Consider the following 21,039-nt stretch of genomic DNA (forward strand, 5'->3'; position numbering starts at 1 on the left):
TCTTAGTTAGCTTTCCAGACATCAAATTATTAGACATCAAAAAAAATTATATATATATATATTATTTCTTTTGTACATCCTTGTTTAATTTTTAAGATTTTTCCGAACCTCTTTAATTCCATAAATGGCCAATGAAGCCCATTCAGATAATTTTTTTCTCTCTCATTCTCAAAAATCTTTAACCTCACCGCCCCCAGCTTCATCTCACCCTTCCAAACAACTACCAGATACACTACTATGATTCCTGACTAAAAATGCATTTCAAATCCAGAATTTGTTTATTTTTTATTTAAATATTTCTTTAAGTCTTTATTTATATTATTTATAATAATACCAAAATTCTCTACAATACTGTCACCAAGTCATGTACACTCCTGTGCAATAGGGGGAGACATTCCTACTGTCCACTTTTGAATAGTCTAGCCTCGCCATAATTCCCTTTACACACTCCTGTAAAGTAGGTGGCGGTATAAGCTATCAACGCTGTAACCCGCCAAAAAAAAGAAGAAGAATTGACCACCTTTGAGCAGAAGAAGAGTGGTTGCATGAACCCTGGCCGTTTGGTGGACTTTTCTTTCACAGTCACTGTCGCCTGCCCTCTATTAAAATGGCAGATCTCCAGGTATGTATGGAATTAATGTGCACCATTTCGGCAATAAGCAGCTATTTTGCGGCAAAATGAGCGACATTAGTAACGTTAGCTAACTAGAATGGTAGTTGGGCTTGTTGCCTTGTCTTAGAGCCAATGCTAAATAAACAAAAATAATATTGCTAACCAATACTCTGATGCAACTTAACAGCTACCATTCCACCACATTGAGTATTTTGCTTTTGTACTCTCCAGTAAAGAGTAACATGTATTAATTAGTAAAATTGGAAACTTAAAAAGCTGGGAAAATAAAAAGCTCAGCGTAGCTGCTGATGCATAGCGTAAGCCATCTACATGATGCAGGATTGCGATGTAACGTTATATTAAGTTCCTCCGTGTCCTGCCTCGCAGTCAAACACGCATCAAATTTGTCATCTGACTAGGTGTTGAAATGGAATATGCATTAAGACCCTGTTACCTGCCATCCACTGCCAGCAAGCCGACCTTTGCTCCATTTAGTTTTCTATAATAGATTAACCAACGTTAGATTTCTTCACCGACCACATCCAAACAACGCGTGGTACAGGTAGTTGGGACATTGTTGTGTGTGGAGGGGTCCAAGTGAATATGTTTTCTTTCAATTTTTAGTAACACTGAATATATATGCAGATTCCCAGTCTGAATGCATTGGTTTCAAGGAGAGGTGTTATATTAGCTTCAACAACAGTTCTACTAGAACTATATACTTGAGCCAGCCCAAACCTTATGTAATCACAATTGGAGGTAATTCACTAGTACACTTGCATATATTCTTTGTTTCAGTCCAACAGAATACTTTGAATGATTTTAAAGCAAATAGGGCAACGGAACTTTTTCATTACGTGTCAAACAAGACACCGCAAGCACGAAGTTATTGTGCTGTTGTTATTGCAAGGTAGTTGCACCGCTACGTTATCAACCTCTGACCTACTGTTGTTAGCATCACCATCAACAACTCATTAATCCCATTAGCGTTTTTTACAAGTTTGTGCCCTCTCCTTTATAGGCTAAATTTGATGATGCAGCAGCTGAAGTGAAGCAGCTGAAGGCAAAGCCGACGGATGAAGAAATGCTTCAGGTCTACTCCCTGTTTAAGCAGGCCACTGTGGGTGATGTCAATACAGGTGAGAAAGCAGTCAGTCTCCTGCCTTACATAAAATGTATTGCAAGATTTAAAGTGCAATTTTTGTGTTACTCTTTGTGGATAAGAAGCTTGCTTCTTGCTTAAAGACTCATGTCGAATACATTTGAAAACGCAGCCCAGGTAAACACAAAATTTAAGGGGTTTTGTGTACATTTTTATGTTTTATGGTCAAGTTGACAAGTGCTAGTTCATTGAGGATTTAATTTAGGTCTAGGACAGGCTCCGTGCATCTGACATTGCTGTGTTTTTTCCTGGTAGCTTATATCAAAGGTTTAATGAGAGAAAAACAATTTTGTAACATCATGACATTACCACCGACAGCAACTTTTGTATTCTGCTGCTGATTCTTGTCCCTCAGGTGCCATTGCTCTCCTGCTCCTTGTATTTTCTTAGATCCAAAATCTGAACAATCCCAAAATATATATACTTTTTTTATATTAGGAGAAATGGAGAAAGTCCAACTCCTTAGTGGAGATTTTTTGTCATTTTTCGAGTGGAAGTTATTACGTTGTTTGTAAACTGCATCACAGGAAAGTGTTTTTTTATTTTTTTTTAATCCAAGTTGTGTCCTTGGTGCCTGACCAGCTCACTCTAAACTGGGAGCACTCTATAAGTATCAACAAAAACTAGACTGTTTTTGTTGCTTCCTGATGAAAGAAACATGTTTATGTTGGTACCTGTACAGAAAAATAAAGAAAACATATGGTGTAACAATTCCCCCTCCGGTTTAACTTTGAAAGGGAAAAATGTACAACGCTAAAAAGGGAATGGGCAGATTGACTGTCAATGGTAATTAAGTCACTGCTATTGTTTAATTTAACAAAATTGACAAGCTCTATTAATGGCACAGGGTACAAAGGAACAACCCACAAAACAGTTAGTTGCAAGGTGGGATGTTATTGCTAAATTAAATTAAATTAAATCCAACGCAACAAAACAAAACATTTTACGATCCGCTCGTCGCAACTTAATCTGTTGCACGCTTGCGTCCACGGCTTTCTTAAATAGACCACGGTATCGATCACAGATTTACTGATGCAGAAATGGAGAAGACGCCGCGTTCGGAATATTTTTAACCCGCTGAGCAGCAACTGATTATAGAAATATATGAGGAGGTGAAGCATATAATATGCAAAAAAGGGAAAAAACCTGGCAGACAATCACGGACCAACTGAATGCGGAAGAGATTTAAAAATATCTACTTACTAGGAAAGTTGTAGACTGTTTTAAATGCTTTTAATATGATGTTTTATCTGTTGGTTTTATTGCTGTAACTGTTTTCATGTGCTAAATGCGCTGGTTTTACCGTAAAGTGTCTGAGTAGCCTACCATATAAAGTACTATGTGAATAAAATGTATTATTATTTAGCCTAATTTGCCTTAAAAGTGAGCAGAGGGAATTAATGTTCCTCTGGAAATTTACCCTAAAGACTAGTCCTTATCAAACCCTTATTCACAATGCAAGAATATGTTTTACAACCATATGCACAAATCTCTATTAGCTGTGTATAATTCTAAATATCCTTCTGAAATAATGTGCACAGAACAAACAAGACTGGACAAAAAAAGTCTGGCCTGCAAGTCATTTTTAACAGTTTGCAAATGGTGTAGAAATTACTCTCGCATATTTTATCTAAATTCATTTAAACAGTTAAATAGAAGGCTCATTTGTCTGTCACTGGGGGGACCAGCACCATGCAGGCTTCACCCTAATCTGAGTAATAGGCCCTTGTTTTAAACCAAGGAAGGCCTGTGATGGAAGGGATTCAGGGTGGGACAGCTACTCATTCTGATCCAACTGCAGAAACAGCCCTCTTCATACATGGTACATTTTTCTGCACATCAAACCCAATCACCCATTTATACGGGCATATGTGGAAATCCTCTTGGATGTAACACATTTTTCTGTGGCCAGGGAAGGTAATAATATGTGTGCCAAGGACTTCAGTACCACACACACTTCTGGCAGTATGGCAAATACTGCAGGAAGAAACACAGGTGACTTACCCTCATCACATTTATAATTGTTCACTCCTCGCTGCGCAGTTTCGCCCACCAGCAGACACCCCCTTTACCTCACCCGTCGGTCGGTCTGCCCGTAACTACTACTACACCTCCCCCCCCGACCCCGCCCTGTCACAGCATTTCAGCAGGTCCACCTCTGAATGGCTCAGAAGAAGCAAAATTAAGTTTTTGGAGTGGCCCAGCCAAAGTCCAGATTTCAATCCAATTGAAATGTTGTGGCATGACTATGTGTTCTTTTTTTTTTTTTTAGCAGTGCTGTTTTTAAGCATCTCCCCCCTCCTCACTTTCTTTGTCTTTCTTGTTTTTCAAGGTCGCCCAGGGATGTTTGATTTCACTGGCAAAGCTAAATGGGATGCATGGGAGAAACAGAAAGGTAAATCAGTTTTGTAAATGGTGTCCCTCTGAAAAATGTGTATTTTTAATGTCTCAACCTAGTCAAATCAGAAAAATGTCCAATAGTTTGAAATATCAAATGAGTTTGTTTTACTTGCAGGATTTTGCCTTTCTCAATTACACTGCATTTATTTTCAGCCTTAAGGAAAAGATTTCAGGATGGTATCAGGCAGAGCTAAAGCTTTGTTGATGTAGGCAAATTCCAGATGTCTACTGTCTTTTTGCAGAAATCGTCTCATCAGGTACATGTTTTTTAATATGAGAACAAATAAATACCATTGTATGCCCATTTCACCACATTAACATTGATGGAGAAGGTCTGACTATTTCTTTCAGAAAGACCCTTGGTTAGCTAGCTCATTTAAAATATCTTAAACTTAAACTTTTTTGACCCTGCCTCTTAAAAGAATCGAGAATCGCTGGGAATCGAAACAAGGAATCGGAATCGTTCAAATTCAAACGATACGCAACCCTAGTGCTAGGCAGGGGGTCCAGTGACTGGGGGGGGCGATGTAAGAGAGATTCCCATTTCATAGGGACGAGAGAATGATAAGCCATTAAGAAACTGGGTCAGGTTCTTAGAAATGAGTTGAGCTCTGTCGCGGGACCAAAGCAAGGACCAGACTTGAGACTTTATGACAATGTTTATTTGTGACAGGAGAATTCTGTCCTGCAGTCATACATGCACGGACCTGTTCCAAGCCATCTAGCAACAGCAATGAAAAGGCGCTTAATACAGAGTGCGCTCGGATTATATAGTCTTTAATAGCATTTTTAATTGGTTCACTATGATGGAGGCGGCTCCTTGACCTTCGGAGAGCCCCATTGGAGCACAGGGATGTTCATCCCTTCAGGCTCTCGGATCATCACGTCTCCTGTTGTTCATGAGTTCAATTCAATTCATTTTATTTTGTATAGCCCAAAATCGTATTTGCCTCAGAGGGCCTCACATCGGCACAGGAAAAACTCTCCAAAATATGAAAAAACCCTTCAATGGGGGAAAAAAGGGAAGAAACCTTAAGGAGAACGTCAGAAGAGGGATCCCCCTCCCGGGATGGCCAGACTGCAATGGATGTCATCTGTACAGAATCAACAATGTAAAAGATGTACAATACATTCAATTCCTCTAACAGAAATGATACAAGTAATTGCAAGTAGCAGAACAAGTGTACGGCAGGACCACTGCAGGGACAACCACCATCAGTTCGAACCACCATCCACAGAGGCTTCTGTGGGGAGGGAGAGCAGACAGATTGGTTTATGACGACAGTAATATGAATCATATTTAAAGTAATGATGATGGCAGCAGCAGGTGTCAGCAGAGCCATGCCAGGAGTCAGAACCGTGGTCTTTACGAAACTATGATCCACAGAGACCTGCTAGGAGAGAAAGCACAAAGAACTCCCGGAAAGAAGCTTAATTAGTGATGTACATTAATAAAACATGGATGATTGTGGAAGGAGAGAGTGAGTGTGAGAGAGGGGCTCGGTGTGTCCTAAGAAGTCCCCCGACAGTCTAAGCCTAGAGCAGCTTAACTAAGGGCTGGTCCAGGCTAACCTGAGCCAGCCAGCCAGAGTTCACTGCATACTTAAGATAGTTTGTGTGTGAGACATGTTATTCTCAATATTCAGTTTTATCTACATTTGACCCTGAGAGTGCGTGCAGTTCTTTAGCAACAGGTTCACTGCATATTTAGGATGTTATGCTTGTGAGCCATGGCCACCCCAGTCCCATGTATGGACGTGACCCTGAGAGTGCGTGCAGCCTTTTTATCAACATGTTTGTGTGCTCCGGGTCATACATGGCCTCCACTCATTATTATTATTCAATTATTGTTCAAGTGTAATTTCAGTCTAGCGTGAGCATGCATGATTATATTTAATACTCAACAGCTCCATCCAAAGTTGGATGGATGCCGTCCCTCCTAAAAGGACTAGGCACACAACAAAACGTCTTCCAGTGATCAACAAAGCCCACATTATTTACTGGGCACCACCTCGACAACCAGCGGCGGAATGACGACATGCGTGTCCGACATTGTTTTAGCGTATGTACACACCGATCCTTTTGTGACTTCCGAGTGGCGTAACCGAGAGTCATTACCGCCAACGTGAATTACAATCTTACTGTATTTACATTTATCCTTAGCCAGCAGTATAAGTTAAGACTCGATGTCGCCCGCTCTGGCCCCGTGTATACAAGTAACTATGGCCCCAGGTTTCGCTAACTTCACGTTCCTCAGCGGGTGTGTCGTTAGCAGGAGCAAACGATACACCAATATAGTCCGCGCAGACTACGGGAGATGGCTGGTTAACTACAGCAGCTATTGACTAGGGCTGGGCGATATATCGGTATAAACGAATATATCGATATATTTTTTAATGGGATATGGAATTGAACAATTTCGCATACATCGATATATTTCAATTTGCGCTCTGAAAGCAAGCTGTCGACCCGGAGCGCTCTGCACTGCTTCTCGCCCTCGCCCCGCCCATCCTCTTTGACGCGCAGAGGGGGGAGGGGCAGGGACACACACGTCAACAAACATGGAGGAAGCAATAACGTCTGCGCAGCGTGCGGAGGAGGAATTGGTTCATTAAGCCACTGGCTCAATAATTTGGAGATGCTTCGGATTTAAAGTATCCGATGAGCAACAAAACAACGTTATATGTAGGGAGTTCCATAAACAGGTTACAGTAGGGCTGCGAACCGTCCCGTATTACCCGGGACATCCCAAATTTGGTCAATTTTGATTTGTCCCGGCCGGGACAGCTCCAGTCCCGATTACCAATCACAGCCTGCTAAGTCAATGACGCGCGAAAAACTCCCGGTTGTTGTGAAGTTGTGACGTATCTGTTAAAATGAGCAGTGAGGCTGGCGCTGCTTATTTATTCATTTTAATTTATTTGATTTTGCAACTCCTTACTGAAATAGCTGGTTTCAATTAAACGACTGATGACGTGTTATATTTGGCTGTGACTTTGCTTTGACATTTGCGTTCAGGTTTTCTTCCCTTTAATGTGGAGAAAATATCGGGATATATACCGTATATTGATATCCAGCCAAAATATACCGGGATATGACTTTTGGTCTATATCGCCCAGCCCTACTATTGACTGAGCTTCCATGGTGCGGAGCCGTGCTTCTAACTCACTAAGCCTCCCCTCCAACCTATCAAATATACTGCACTTCTTAAATGTACCATTATCCGTAAGGGAGGCAGAGGAATGGCTAAACATGTGACATACCGAACAAGAAAGAGCAGGGGCCAGGGGAGGTAGGGAGAGGTGCCATCACATGGTTAGCTGCTAATCTAATGCTAAAAGAGGTAGCGTTAACGCTAAACAACGTCTAAGCAACTATTCGTTTGAACGATAAAGTGCTGAACGCCTCACGTAGATAATTTGCCGCTTGTACTGAAAATATCACGACAGAATCAACTTGGTATCGCTAGAGCTTTGAAAAAGTTCAATGACATCAAACACGCTGGTGACAGGAAGTGACGCAACAGACTTACCGCAGCGATAAACCCAGCGGTGTCAATTAAGTTTCGGTCATCATCTTGACCGATGGCAGCCCATTCTTGCATAGTCAATGCTTGGAGTTTTTTGTTTGTCCAGCCGCTTCTTGAGGATTCACCCCAAGTTCCTCAATTGGATTAAGGTCTGTGGAGTTTTCTGGCTGTGGACCCTAAATGTAGATGTTTTGTTCTCAAACAACTGTATTTCTTTTTACCTATGGCAAGGATCCATCATACTGAAAAAGGCCATGTATGTAAGTAAACTGTTTTTGAATGGTTAGAAGTTTGTCTCTGAGGATGTTTTGCCACCATTCTTCATTCAACCCTAAACATCTAGAATTGAAAAGGGGAACATTACTTTACTCCAGTCCTCAGCAGTCCATTCCCTGGACCTTAGGCAAAATGTAAGTCTGTCCCAGTGTTTTCTTTGATACCCTCCTTGACACCAGCCCATCCTCAAATTATTTCTCACTGTGCGCGCAGATTCAATTCAATTCATTTTATTTTGTATTGCCCCACCGACACCTGCCTGCTGCTATTCTTCAGCAAGCCTTTCACTGGTGGTACCCAGCAGCTTAATCAACTTTGGGTGGCGGTCCTGGCGCTTGCTGGACTTTCTTGGGCACTCTGAAAGCTTTTTCACAACACTTGAACCTCTCTCCTTGAAGTTCTGGATGATCTGATAAATAGTTGATTTAGGTTCATTCTCACTAGCAACAATAGCCCTGTTAAGTAATTATGACTGCACGTGTTTCCTGGTTTGTAACCATGGTTAACAGAGGGAGAACAGTGGTTTCAAGCACCATTTTCCCTTTTAAGGCAATCTGTGATCTCTAGGCTTGATCTCACCAGTGTTAACAACATTGTAAGAGCCAAATGCCGTTTGTTTTCAGGTTTCTATTTTTTTCTTTGTTTAACACTGGGTGGCGCACTTAACAACTGTGCCTCAACTATAAAGAGGGCAAATACAGTGCGTTTGGGAGGACGTTTGACCGCTTGCGCGCGGTGCTTTGTATTGTTACAACTAATGAAAGATGTGCTTTATGGAAAATAAAAGAACCATCGTGCGTGGATTATCAGGACAACGTCAGTCTAGCGTTTTTATGTAGCACAGGGCACGCGAAGTGATGTTGCGGAATATTTCAATAAGCTCGGTAGAAGAGAATGATTTGTCTAATAAAACGGAGTCTTGATGAATGATCAAAGTTGCAGAAAGTCCATTTATTGCTTGCAAGCAGGAGGTCAACTACACAGGCACGTATCACGGTGCTGTCACTGTGGAGCAGTGAAAATGCTGAGTTCTTATACACACACATGAAGGTCATTTCTGGTGGTATGCAGACACGAGAGCTACTGAAGCCTGAAACTCTAAACCACCTGTGAGATAAAACAAATGAAAAGTTATAAATCAAGCAGGAAACGAATCAAGGCAAAGATGGGAGTAACAGGGTTCCTTTGTACGAGCATTCGGGTGAAGGCCGGTTTGACTGTCCTCCTTCACACAGCTGCAAAGACAACTTTTGGGTCTCCCTTTTCTTCTCACATTGCTTCATTACAGACAATAATCACTCTTTTAGCATAAGATTATGATATAACATTTTACCATTACAGTGAGCATAGCATATAGCGTGTCAATCACGCCTTCCCCGGGCTCAAACGCTAAGTAGTTCGGCATGAAGCGAACTCCTTACAAACAGTATCAGTGACGTGATGCCAGCTGGTCCTGTTTTTGGCTGGGCAGAAATGCAATGGAAATGTTTTTTTCTGGCGATTAAGTTCATTTTCATGGCAAAGAAGATAAATCCAAATGTTCACTCTTCATAACATTCTGGTGTTTACGCAAATCGTCACTAAAACTAATATATATAAAATAACAAATTAATAAATAATTACTGAATGAATACAAATCAGTGTTAATTTTGGCATCTTTGATTTTGTCTTTTAGACGAAAATGCATGTTAGTTTTAGTCACACTCATTTGAATCCTTCTTAGTTTTAGTCGACGTAAACAAATGACCTTTTAGTCTATTTTTAGTCACAAAGCCATATTAAACTCCCTTTCTTCCCCTCTCAGGCCCGGGGACCCCTGTGTTGTGTCTACAACTGCATAATGGTCTAGCTTGCAGTACTTTGGTTATCCATTAGATATCTAGACCACCCCTGCTATAGACCTAGGATAGGTCGATTCCTGTAGACTCGTGGGCCACAATGGGTTCTAAAATTTGACAGAGGGGCAAATGGATGAAGTGTTTATTTGAGCTAATATAAATAACATGTGAAAAATCATTTTGAACTTGTAATTTAACAAATTTGCAAGGGTCTAAAGCTCCGCTGACTTCATGAGAACCAGGGACCTGGTGGGTTTTCCTCCTCCTGCTCTCTGCCACCACATCCTTCACCTGCATTGAGCAGTCTATCAAAAGCCTCCACCTGCGCGTTCTTTGTTGCTTAGTAACGAACGTACGGTGGCCGAAGACGGACCGTCTTCTCAAGATGTGGCGTGTGAACTGGTTGATGTCCGCGTGTCTCGAAACGCTGGCTACTGTCGCCAGAAAACGGAGCAGCCAGGTCCGCATCAACATCTTCTGCTGGCCGACCAGCCCTGAGCTGTTATAACAGGTCTTTATCTCCACGCACATCGGTCTCTGAAGTGCCACGGCTTTAGCCTGCTAACAGTTAGCTAATCTGAGACAGCGGAGCTAGGCCAAGGAAGCACACACTCGCCGAAGTGTAAAATAGTCGACGCGGTCCGTATCGATGCACAAGAACCACCGCTGCACCCACAGTACCCAAGCGTTCTGGGTCCTTAATCTGTTGAATATATTTTCATGACAATTTAACAACCGCCATACGGGGCAGTACTTTGCCCATGTCTGTTAGGTGCATGCCAGGGGAAAAAAAGTATTGTGACATCGTCACCACCAACATTTTTGTCTTAAAAATAGATTTTATTTTTTAAGATCCATTTTCTTCTCGTCTTAGTCATCTTAGTCGTTTGTCTTGATCAAAGGGTCGTTAACGAACATTTTTCGTCATAGTTTTGGGCAACAAAATTAAAACTGATACAAATGCTATTTTTTTTCTTTTGTATTGTTATTTGTCTATTCCCTTTCTCAATCTGTTGAATATATTTTCTTTTGTTATGGCACCGCTATGACTACATAATCTACCAGTTGTCACACCCTATTCATCGGTAAAGTTGAGTGTTGAGTGTTATCAGCCATAGAAAACACTTCTATGTAAATCTATGTAATAAAATACAAGTAGTGAGAAACCAGAAGAGTTATTTAATAATATGCTCTATTCACATTAATCATTTCACTTTCTCACCAAAGCTAGTATGCAAATACTCCATTACATAGGGAACCAGGTCATCAAGTTGAGAAGCAGGTCTAATTTCACTGTCAAAGCCAATCTTTAAGCTTCATGTGAGACAGACCAGCTGAGGACTGAGCTGAGACAATCCTCATAACTACTAACTGCATGCAACAAGCATTAGTCTAAAAAAAAACTAGTCTAAAAGTTAAAATACTCTTTATTGCTCTGTTCATTTATCCATGTTTTTGTTAAATGTATTTTGATTTACCATCAGGCAGGAGCAAAGATGATGCCATGAATGACTACATCAACCTGGTGAAGCAGTTGAAGGAGAAATATGGAATTTAACCACACTGGATCAACTGCTGGATCAATGGAGAACATTGGAAGTTGTCTCTGATCCTCATACTGTAAAACGCCTTAAAATCCAAAGTGTATCCTTAGACAGCAAATGTGTGTCTGGTGGCTTGCTAATGGTGGAGATTACATATGCCTACATAACCAATGATGTATGATCATGAACTTGCCTCCATTACCATCATTTCAATCAATGATTTCAACCATGTGTATCTGCACATTATCCAGTTATTTTAATATAAAATTGTTCTACTGTTTTGTGTGGATTTTGTTGTCTGATTTTCTTAACATGTACATTACATGTCATTTAGCTGGCGCTTTTATCCAAAACAACTTACATAAAGTGCATTTCAACCATAAGGATACAAATTCAGAAAAACAGAGTGCAATTTCATCAAATAAGCCGATTTACAACTGGCTATAGATAAGAGCCATTAAAAGTACAATTTAAGTGCTACAATATGTTAAGTGTTTTTAGTCAAGGTATAGTCGGACGAGGTAGAAGCTGTCTGTGGTTCTGATGTCATCAGAGAGCTCATTCCACCATTTAGAGTTGTGATCTGGTTGAGTGCTTTGCTCTCAGTGAGGGAGGAATGTAATGGCAAAAATATATGTAACTCTTCTAAATGCTTCATTTGTATAACCAGTTTATTAATTGCAAGTGCTGAGATGGAAAGGCCATGGTATGAGAGCTGAAGTGTTCCACACTGATAAATGTCCTCAGCGTCCTAGCTCTAGAGACTAAACAAAGTAGGTCGTATGTATTTGTTTTCAAGTGTTAGGAGGGCGAGTCCATGGTCAAAGAACTGATGTGTCTTACATGGACTAGCTGTCCTGAGTATCCTGGCTGTAGAGACTCAACAAGATGGTCAAGGTTTCTGTTGACGCCACTGATAACTGAACTTGTGTATAAGAACTGCCTCGTTCTGTTAGGGGGCAGGAAGTTGGTTCATGACAGTCTGCAGAGCATGTAGCTGTTGTGACCTTTCTTCCCTTGCAAGGAAATAAACGGAGAAAGACATATTTGACTCGGACCCTTTGTTTCTTACTTTACGATTGTCTGTGCAAAATCTTCCACCACAATTTGGTGTCAGAAGTGGGATCGTTTGAAGTTCCGTCGGGACTCTATGGACGTCCGGAAAGAAGGCCTCTTCAGGATCAAAAACAAAAGTGATTCTGCCCCAAACCTCATCAGATTTAGAGAGTGGGGTCCGGCGACCAAATGGGGCCTGATTGACTTCAACACGATCAAATCAAGGAAGATTTTCACACAAATCGGGTAAGAAGTTGATATTCTAATTTTCAAACGGGGTTTTCTGAATTGTAATGGGTGATAACAGATTACAGACGAGTATTTGGTACTTTTTTACATTTTTTTTTTTTTTTCCCTCTTTTTATAAAATCCAAATTCCGGTTATTGATTGGGTCTCTAACGAGGATAACTTGTCTTTTTCCGGTTATTGAAAAATGTGTATGAAATCATAAAAGTAATTGTAAAGTATTTCTGGTTCATCAGCATCCAACTTTTTACTAAGGAAGACAGGGGCAATTTGCGGATTGACGATTAACACTCGAAAATCGTATAATTGTGACCCTTGACCAAGAGGAATACAAGGGCAATAATAGTTGTGACCCTTGAACAAGAGGAAGACAGGGACAATTGACAATTGTGACCCTTGACCAAGAGGAATACAAGGGCAATAGTAGTTGTGACCCTTAAACAAGAGGAAGACAGGGACAACATTAGTTGTGACCCTTGACCGAGGGGGGAAGATAGGATTGATTTTGCGAACTAACGATTGTATTCAGACCAACACTGAAATCGCATAATCGCAGCCCTTGACCCAACAGGAAGACAGGAACAATATTGTGTTTCGGATAATAATAATCTGAGAACAGATATTTGCGCCCTTGACCTATATTTATTAACCAATATTTTTGGTTGGGTTTTAACTTGTATTTTTCCTATGTAAAAGAAAATCAAGACTTATAGTGACGACTATATTTTAAGGCAGGGATGGGCAACTTCCATGATGAGGAGGGCCACATTTCTTTCAGGAGGACCATTGGAGGGCCACATGACCGCGCACTTGAAATAATTGGATATGAAAAACACTACAAATGATTCTCAATTAGATTTTTTTTAATATGAATTTATACCTGTGTGTTTACTGCACCAACATACAACTATTTTCTGCATAAATGCATTTTAATTTAGCAAGACAGATAGTTTGCTTAAAAAAGTGCAAAAAGTAACTTGAACTCCTTCATATCAAAGAACAAAGTTTGCTTAAAAAACTGATTGCAAATAGTTTCTGCTTATAAAATAAATGCATTGTAACATGTCCTTCATAAGACAAAACATGCTTAAAAAATAAGTGCAAAAGGCATTTGAACTCATTCATCACAAACAACAAAAAAGATTTTTTTAAACTTATTGCAAATAGCTCTCATTCAATAATAGCAGAAAACCACAGAGGCCCAACATTAATTGAAGCTAATGAGAGAGCTGTGGTTTGGCCTGCTGGCTCACAATGGATTGGATGTCAATGTCAATGTTTGTGGTCCCAATGCGCATCAAATGAAACAGTGTATCGTCGGTGAGTCTATGTCAAGTTTTCTCTTTATTCCACTGCTAGTGGCCATGACTGTTGACGTTCTTCTTCTCTGTTGTTGTAAAGCGGCCGTGCCCGCTATTGTCTGGGAACGGTGCGCCCTCTATCGGTCAAAAATGTAATTACCTTTTTTTTTTTTTTTTTTAATTATTAAAATTTAAAATTATTATTGATCTATTCAAGGGCCGCACTGAGTGATGACGAGGGCCGCGTGCGGCCCGCGGGCCGCCAGTTGCCCATCCCTGTTTTAAGGAATAAAAAGTATACTTTACCACGCCTGACAGATGGGTGGTGTACAGGGTAAAAGTAAAAAGGAAATGAGTCCTCCGGAGGGACACATTGTGGATGTGATGAGACAGAAATATGAAGATAAATCAAAATGTTTGGATGGCATGAATGTGAATGTAGTCAATAAGAAACGTATGACTGAATACAAAGGTTTCTAGACGAGATGACCAATGGGTTTCTTTTCTGCTATGTGTCCGAGTCTAACAGATGCTGGAGGCCCTCTTCTCATCACATGTCCGCCAATACCGCACCCTGCCACAAAGGCTGATCCGCAGAAAGAACCACAACAACCAGGTTCCACAGCACACAATCTGATTGACGTGAGGAGAGGGAGCAGGAGGCTGCATGTGAGGGGGAGACGGCATCCATGCTGAGATCCTCAAATGATGAGGGAAGTAAAACACACACACACACACACACACACCGCTGTCTGCAATGAAGAAACGCTTTCTGCACTAACTGCATGTACACTCACACACTTACACACACTCACTCACACACACACACACACACACACATCCAAGCAGCAACAAGCTCACATGGACATCACAAAGCCATTTGAAGCACAACAAAAGCTTTCACTCAAACACACATATAAGAGTTCAGTGGAAATTATGCCCACCACTATGGGGAGAGTTCAAGAGAAACTTTAATTATCTTTCATTTTTAATTGAAAAAAGGGGCTACACATTCTGTAACACAACAAAAGTATTTTCCAGGTCAGAAATTGAGTGGCAGACGTGTCTTCTCTTTTTCTAACGTAATTGGTTCTTCGAGTCGGATCTCAAGAACTCTTTTTCCTCTCAAGGTTTGGACCTGAAACTGTGCACAGGGAGTCTATGACTCTTCTCAAAGTCCTCTGCCCTGGTCCGTTACAGGATTAGTTTGGTTTTGTGAGGCCAGGATCAACTTGAGTTGGAGGAGAGTGACGACATCCGTTTGACTAGCAATCCCGGACTGGTGTTTTTTTATTATTATTTAATTTTTAAGTTTAAATCCCTCAAAGCCAACTTTTCTTTACTCTGCGCTACTTAAACAATTAAGAATTAAAGTTCCTGTTAGCAATAAAGACAAAAGCAGGTTTCTATTCTATCTAAATCAGTCCGTGGAAAATAGTTTAGATAAATGCACTAATAGAAAATAGATGTGATGATATAATATAGAATGGGGTCGTTCCCCAGCAGCAAAAGATGGAAGTTATGAGAGCAAGAGATGATGATGGATGGGTTTTGAAAAGGGAAGTTGGAAAATTCAGAAAGTTGATGATGGAAATGTTACGCATTTAAGGAAATGGGAAGACCAATATGGTTGATGGAAGGTTGCTAAGGAAATGGGTTTTCTAAGAGGCGCAGGAGCGCAAGGAGGAAGTAAGAGGAGACGGTGAAAAGTGAATAACAAGAGATGTGATAATTTGTGATTAATTCTCCTGATTTGGTTTTTCCTTTTGAGAAGTGATATAAGGGAGACGAAGCCTCCTCTGCTTGTTTATCCTCCAGCCTCCATCCACCCGTCACGTCCTCCTCCACCTCCTCCGTCCCCATCACAAACCACAGCCCTGGTCCCACAGAGGCCAGACCCTGTGTCTGCATTGAACAAAGCTATGAGCCAGAACTTCAGCATCCAGCTGCAGGCCAGCTCCCACCAGATGGGACAGAGTGACTGGTAAGCAACAAATACCAGTACATTGCTCCCGGGAGCCCAAAACTAATGAGTTTATGCCAGCAGCAACAGTGCTGCAGAGCATAAGAAAGATAAAGAGATACGATGATGTTGAAGTATCTGAAACCTGTTTGTTCTTGTGTGTATTCCTGAGACAAATAGAGACACGGAGGCCTGTGGACGGGGGTCTGTGGGGGGGCAACATGAGTGGAGCAGGGAGGAGGCCTTCAAAGGACGGGATGGTGTTTGGATGGAGGAGAGGACAAGTGGAGGTGGTGGATCCCTCTTCAACGGACAACAGGTCATACACAAACACAAACACACAGTCATAGACGGATGGGGAACAGGAGAGAAGTAAAGTTAATTAATTAATTTGAATAATGAAGGATGTGAAGTAATACTGTTGCGTGATTCCAGAATTACGCAGATCTGTTATTTTAACCTCAGGATGAACAGAAAAGAAAAAATTGATAAAATGTCGCTATTATTGTGAGACTACATACAAACACCAGCACACTGGATATGTGTGTGCAATTAGGGATCATAGATCTAAAAACAGGTTTACAAACGAGACGACAATTGGTATTATCAAATAATTGTTTGGTTGATTTGTTTCGGCAAAATTAATGAAAGCTGTTGGGATGAAGTAGGAGTGACTGGACAACGTGGACATCAGAGCCGAGGAGGGAGGACTCACATCGGCGTTGGAGAAGGGGAGGAGCAGCGGGGGGGCGAGGTGGACCCCAGTGAAGGATTAACACACTCACCACAAATCACACCCCATTGGGTCAGTAAACTTTAGAGTATGATTAACAAATTGAACAAATAAATGCACACACATCCTTTCAGTAGAATGCTGGAATCACAGTTCGGCAAGGCAAAGAATTTGACATTATCACTGTTTACTCTGATCTCTGGCTGTATCGCTCCTCGCTGTGTTTGGAGGCCTCTAATACTTGATATTGGAGGACTACAGCAGCGTCGGGTGGATGCTACCATGACTAACCAATTTGAACCAACAGAATTCTCAACAAACAAACTGCAGCATGCTGGGGGAGATCATCTCGATCCCCTGACCGATTATATCGAGGCCTCAATGGCCTTATTTGAATATGAAATCATCAATAAAGCTATTTTCTGTATTAGCAAAAATAATAGCATGTTGTAAGATATGTTTTTTTTTATAAACACATCAAAGTGATCCATGTGAAATTCTCCTTTTATGTCTTGGTTTTATGCAATCATTTAATTAGTTTAGTTGTTCCACCGTAGTACGACAGAAAGTCTGTCCTCTCTTGGACAGAGGTACATTGTGTTCTGGATCATCTGATAAATGAAGGTGTGAGAATTTTTCTGACAGAAGTTTTTCCACCTATTCATTCTATATTGTGTGATTGTACTTAGATTAAGTTCCAGTATTGTGATAAACATTTTTTATTTTCCTATAAGTAAATGGTTATACTGTACACATGACATCCGTGGTGTAATGCTCAATCCTGGGAGAAGGTTTCCAGTCTTTTCTTCTCTCAACAGATTTTTTCCTATTTTCCCCCATTTTGGAGGGTTTTTGTAGGGAGTTTTTGTTCTGTGACAGGCCAAGTTTTGTGAGCGATCTCCGGGTGTACATGTTTATGATATTTGATGTGGTAAATATCAGATTGTAAATGTTTTAGAGTAGACATCCTAAATTGATGCATAGTGTGTGATTATTATATAATCAAAAGAGTGGAATGTAATGGCAAAAATATATGTAACTCTTCTAAATGCTTCATTTGTATAACCAGTTTATTAATTGCAAGTGCTGAGATGGAAAGGCCATGGTATGAGAGCTGAAGTGTTCCACACTGATAAATGTCCTCAGCGTCCTAGCTCTAGAGACTAAACAAAGTAGGTCGTATGTATTTGTTTTCAAGTGTTAGGAGGGCGAGTCCATGGTCAAAGAACTGATGTGTCTTACATGGACTAGCTGTCCTGAGTATCCTGGCTGTAGAGACTCAACAAGATGGTCAAGGTTTCTGTTGACGCCACTGATAACTGAACTTGTGTATAAGAACTGCCTCGTTCTGTTAGGGGGCAGGAAGTTGGTTCATGACAGTCTGCAGAGCATGTAGCTGTTGTGACCTTTCTTCCCTTGCAAGGAAATAAACGGAGAAAGACATATTTGACTCGGACCCTTTGTTTCTTACTTTACGATTGTCTGTGCAAAATCTTCCACCACAGGAACAAGCAGCTTGGCAGATGCAGAGCAGAGTCTGCGGGTTGGGATGTAGGGTTTGACCCTGTCCTGGATGTAGACTGGCGAGAGCAGGAACACCTGCCAGGAAAGAGTTAAAATAGTCGAGGCAGGAGATGACAAGAGCCAAAATCACTACCTGCGTTGCTTTCTGAGTGAGAAGGGGAGGAATTCTCCTTGTAGAGCGTGTATCTACAGGATCGTATTGTCACTATAATGTTGACATACATATATTGTGTGTTATTCAGTGTTTGCAGTGGCACAACAAGACTGTAAAGCCTTATGCACAGCACACCATCTGTTATCCTGCGGGATGAATTGTTGGAATGCAGGAACAGCATAGACATGTTCCCAGAATCTTTATACATTACGTTTTTTTGGGGGATCTATGTGGTCCTGCATCCTTTCAGCTACAGAATCCGCGCTGCTATTCGGTGCAAATATTGTGCTCTTCTCGGGAGTATGGGTGATGGGGCAGAAATGTTTTTTTCTCTTTCAAAAGGTTTTCTGTTCGACCTTTAGATAGGACCGCTTTTCATCTTTTATTTATCATTTCAACCTTATAATTTAACGTTGTAACACATGACAACTAACCCCGTTAGCATCAAATAGAGCGTTTCTCGTATTATCTTGTGTAACATTTCATTCCTCTCAGCAGAAAGTCCCAGTTATACTGATGTATTAGCCCCACCCTCTTTCATAGCAAATAAACCTAATCTTGTATTATCTTGTGCGACATATCGTTTAACTCAGGGTCCCTGTTTTATTGGTGAGGGTTAGCCGAGGGTTGCAGTTCAATGCTTTTGGCCGTAAACATTTTTCACACAGATTGCTAATTTTGCTCATTTAGCTGATTCGGTATTCCAACCCATTTGTCAAAATACATTAAAACCTGCAGGCCTCATTCTTCCATGAGTTCTCAAAGATTTGTTCACCAGTTCAACCGAAAAAGATAAAAATTTCCTCTTTCACTTGAAAGGGGTTGTGCCGTAAAGATATTCAAATAACATTTAACATTGATTCCATAGTGACTCACCACACTCAAGAATTTTAAAATGAACAAAACCCTGGACTATATTGGCCCAAAGGTGCATTTTAGTAGCTAGCACGGTTTCCTTAGATCATTGTGTACGTTTCAGGATAATGAGAGTAGAGTAGTTTCAGAATTCTGTCATACTTTGATTTTGCCAAAATAGTCACTCTTCATGCATCGTTTTTTCATAATGGTTCATGATAGTTGTGTATTGCACAGCTCAGAGTAAGTGATGATCATCATAATATAGAGGGGAGCTTCAGAATCTTGAGAAAAATGTATTTATGTCCTCTGATTCTGGATGGCTGCATGCGATTTGAACGAGTCATTTATTGGACAGCCTAGTCGCTCTTGCTGTGACGCACTCAACAAATATCAACAAATAAAGGGCAGCTTCTGGAGGATGCAGCCACTGGATTTGGAGACGCTACAGACAGGTATGTATTAATTCAATTCAATTCATTTTATTTTGTATAGCCCAAAATCGCAAATTACAAATTTGCCTCAGAGGGCTTCACAGTCTGTACACATGCAACATCCTCTGTCCCAAAACCCTCACATCGGCACAGGAAAAACTCCCCAAAATGTGAAAAAACCCTTCAATGGGGGAAAAAATTGAAGAAACCTTAGGGAGAACGTCAGAGGAGGGATCCCTCTCCCGGGATGGACAGACTGAAATGGATGTCATGTGTACAGAATCAACAATGTAAAAGATGTACAATACATTCAATTTCTCTAACAGAAATGATACAAGTAATTGCAAAAAGCAGAACAAGTGTACGGCAGGACCACTGCAGGGACAACCACCATCAGGTCGAACCACCATCCACAGAGGCTTCTGTGGGGAGGGAAAGCAGAAAGATGTTGGTTTATGATGACAGTAATATGAATCATATTTAAAGTAATGATGATGGCAGCAACAGGTGTCAGCAGTGCCATGCCAGGAGTCAGAACCAGGGTCCGCACGAAACTATGATCCATGGAGACCTGCTAGGCGAGAAAGCACAAAAAACTCGGAAAAGAAGCTTAATTAGTGATGTACATTAATAAAACATGGATGATTGTGGAAGGAGAGAGTGAGAGAGTGAGAGTGAGAGAGGGGCTCGGTGTGTCCTAAGAAGTCCCCCAGCAGTCTAAGCCTAGAGCAGATTAACTAAGGGCTGGTCCAGGCTAACCTGAGCCAGCCCTAACTATAAGCAATATCAAAGAGGAACGTTTTAAGCTTCATCTTAAATGAACTGACCGAGTCTGCCCCCCGGACTGAAAGTGGAAGCTGGTTCCACAAAAGAGGAGCTTGATAACTGAAGGCTCTGGCTCCAATCCTACTTTTTAAAACACTAGGAACCACAAGTAGCCCAGCATCTACGGAGCGCAGATGCCTTGTAGGGCAATACGGTGTAACAAGCTCTTTAAGCTAGGACGGTGCCTCACCAGCAAGTGCCTTGTAGGTGAGGAGAAGTACCTTAAATTCTATTCTTGATTTAACAGGAAGCCAGTGCAGAGAAGTTAATACAGGAGTTATATGATCCCATTTCTTAGTTCTTGTTAATACACGTGTTGCAGCATTCTGAATCAGCTGAAGAGGTTTAAGCGATTTACAAGAGCTGCCTGATAACAAAGAATTAGACTAATCCAGTCTAGAAATAACGAATGCATGAACTAGTTTTTCTCCATCACTTTGAGACAGGAAGTTCCTGATTTTAAATATATTACGTAGATGAAAAAAGGCAGTCCTTGAAGTCTTCTTTATATGAGAGTTGAAGGACATATCCTGGTCGAAGAGAACTCCAAGATTTCTGACGGTGCTGTTGGATACCAGAGCAATT

The 21,039-nt window shown here is 41.0% G+C and overlaps 1 protein-coding gene across 2 annotated transcripts; it reads left to right on the forward strand.

Annotated features, from left to right (window-relative positions):
- The first annotated feature begins 472 nt into the window (after positions 1–472).
- Positions 473–12,408, forward strand: LOC119206623 (acyl-CoA-binding protein-like). 2 transcript variants are annotated; one of them, XR_005118219.2, is made up of 5 exons: positions 473–622; positions 1,635–1,752; positions 4,108–4,170; positions 4,329–4,432; positions 11,303–12,408. XR_005118219.2 is itself a non-coding variant. In XM_037457563.2 (4 exons), the coding sequence occupies exons 1-4, from the start codon at positions 608–610 to the stop codon at positions 11,374–11,376; spliced, it is 270 nt and encodes an 89-aa protein (XP_037313460.2). In that variant the 5' UTR covers positions 474–607; the 3' UTR covers positions 11,377–12,408. The 2 variants fall into 2 exon arrangements, 1 of the variants encoding a protein (XP_037313460.2); XM_037457563.2 differs by lacking the exon at positions 4,329–4,432 and having other exon boundaries at positions 474–622.
- The last annotated feature ends 8,631 nt before the right edge of the window (positions 12,409–21,039 follow it).

Source organism: Pungitius pungitius, chromosome 10 (genome assembly GCF_949316345.1).
Source record: "Pungitius pungitius chromosome 10, fPunPun2.1, whole genome shotgun sequence".
NCBI classification, from domain to species: Eukaryota; Metazoa; Chordata; class Actinopteri; order Perciformes; family Gasterosteidae; genus Pungitius; species Pungitius pungitius.

Excerpts from the sequence above, each read along its gene's own strand:
- LOC119206623 (XM_037457563.2), top strand. Across the intron at positions 1,753-4,107 it reads TGTGGGTGATGTCAATACAG|GTCGCCCAGGGATGTTTGAT; the intron begins GTGAGAAAGCAG and ends TTGTTTTTCAAG. Across the intron at positions 4,171-11,302 it reads TGCATGGGAGAAACAGAAAG|GCAGGAGCAAAGATGATGCC; the intron begins GTAAATCAGTTT and ends ATTTACCATCAG.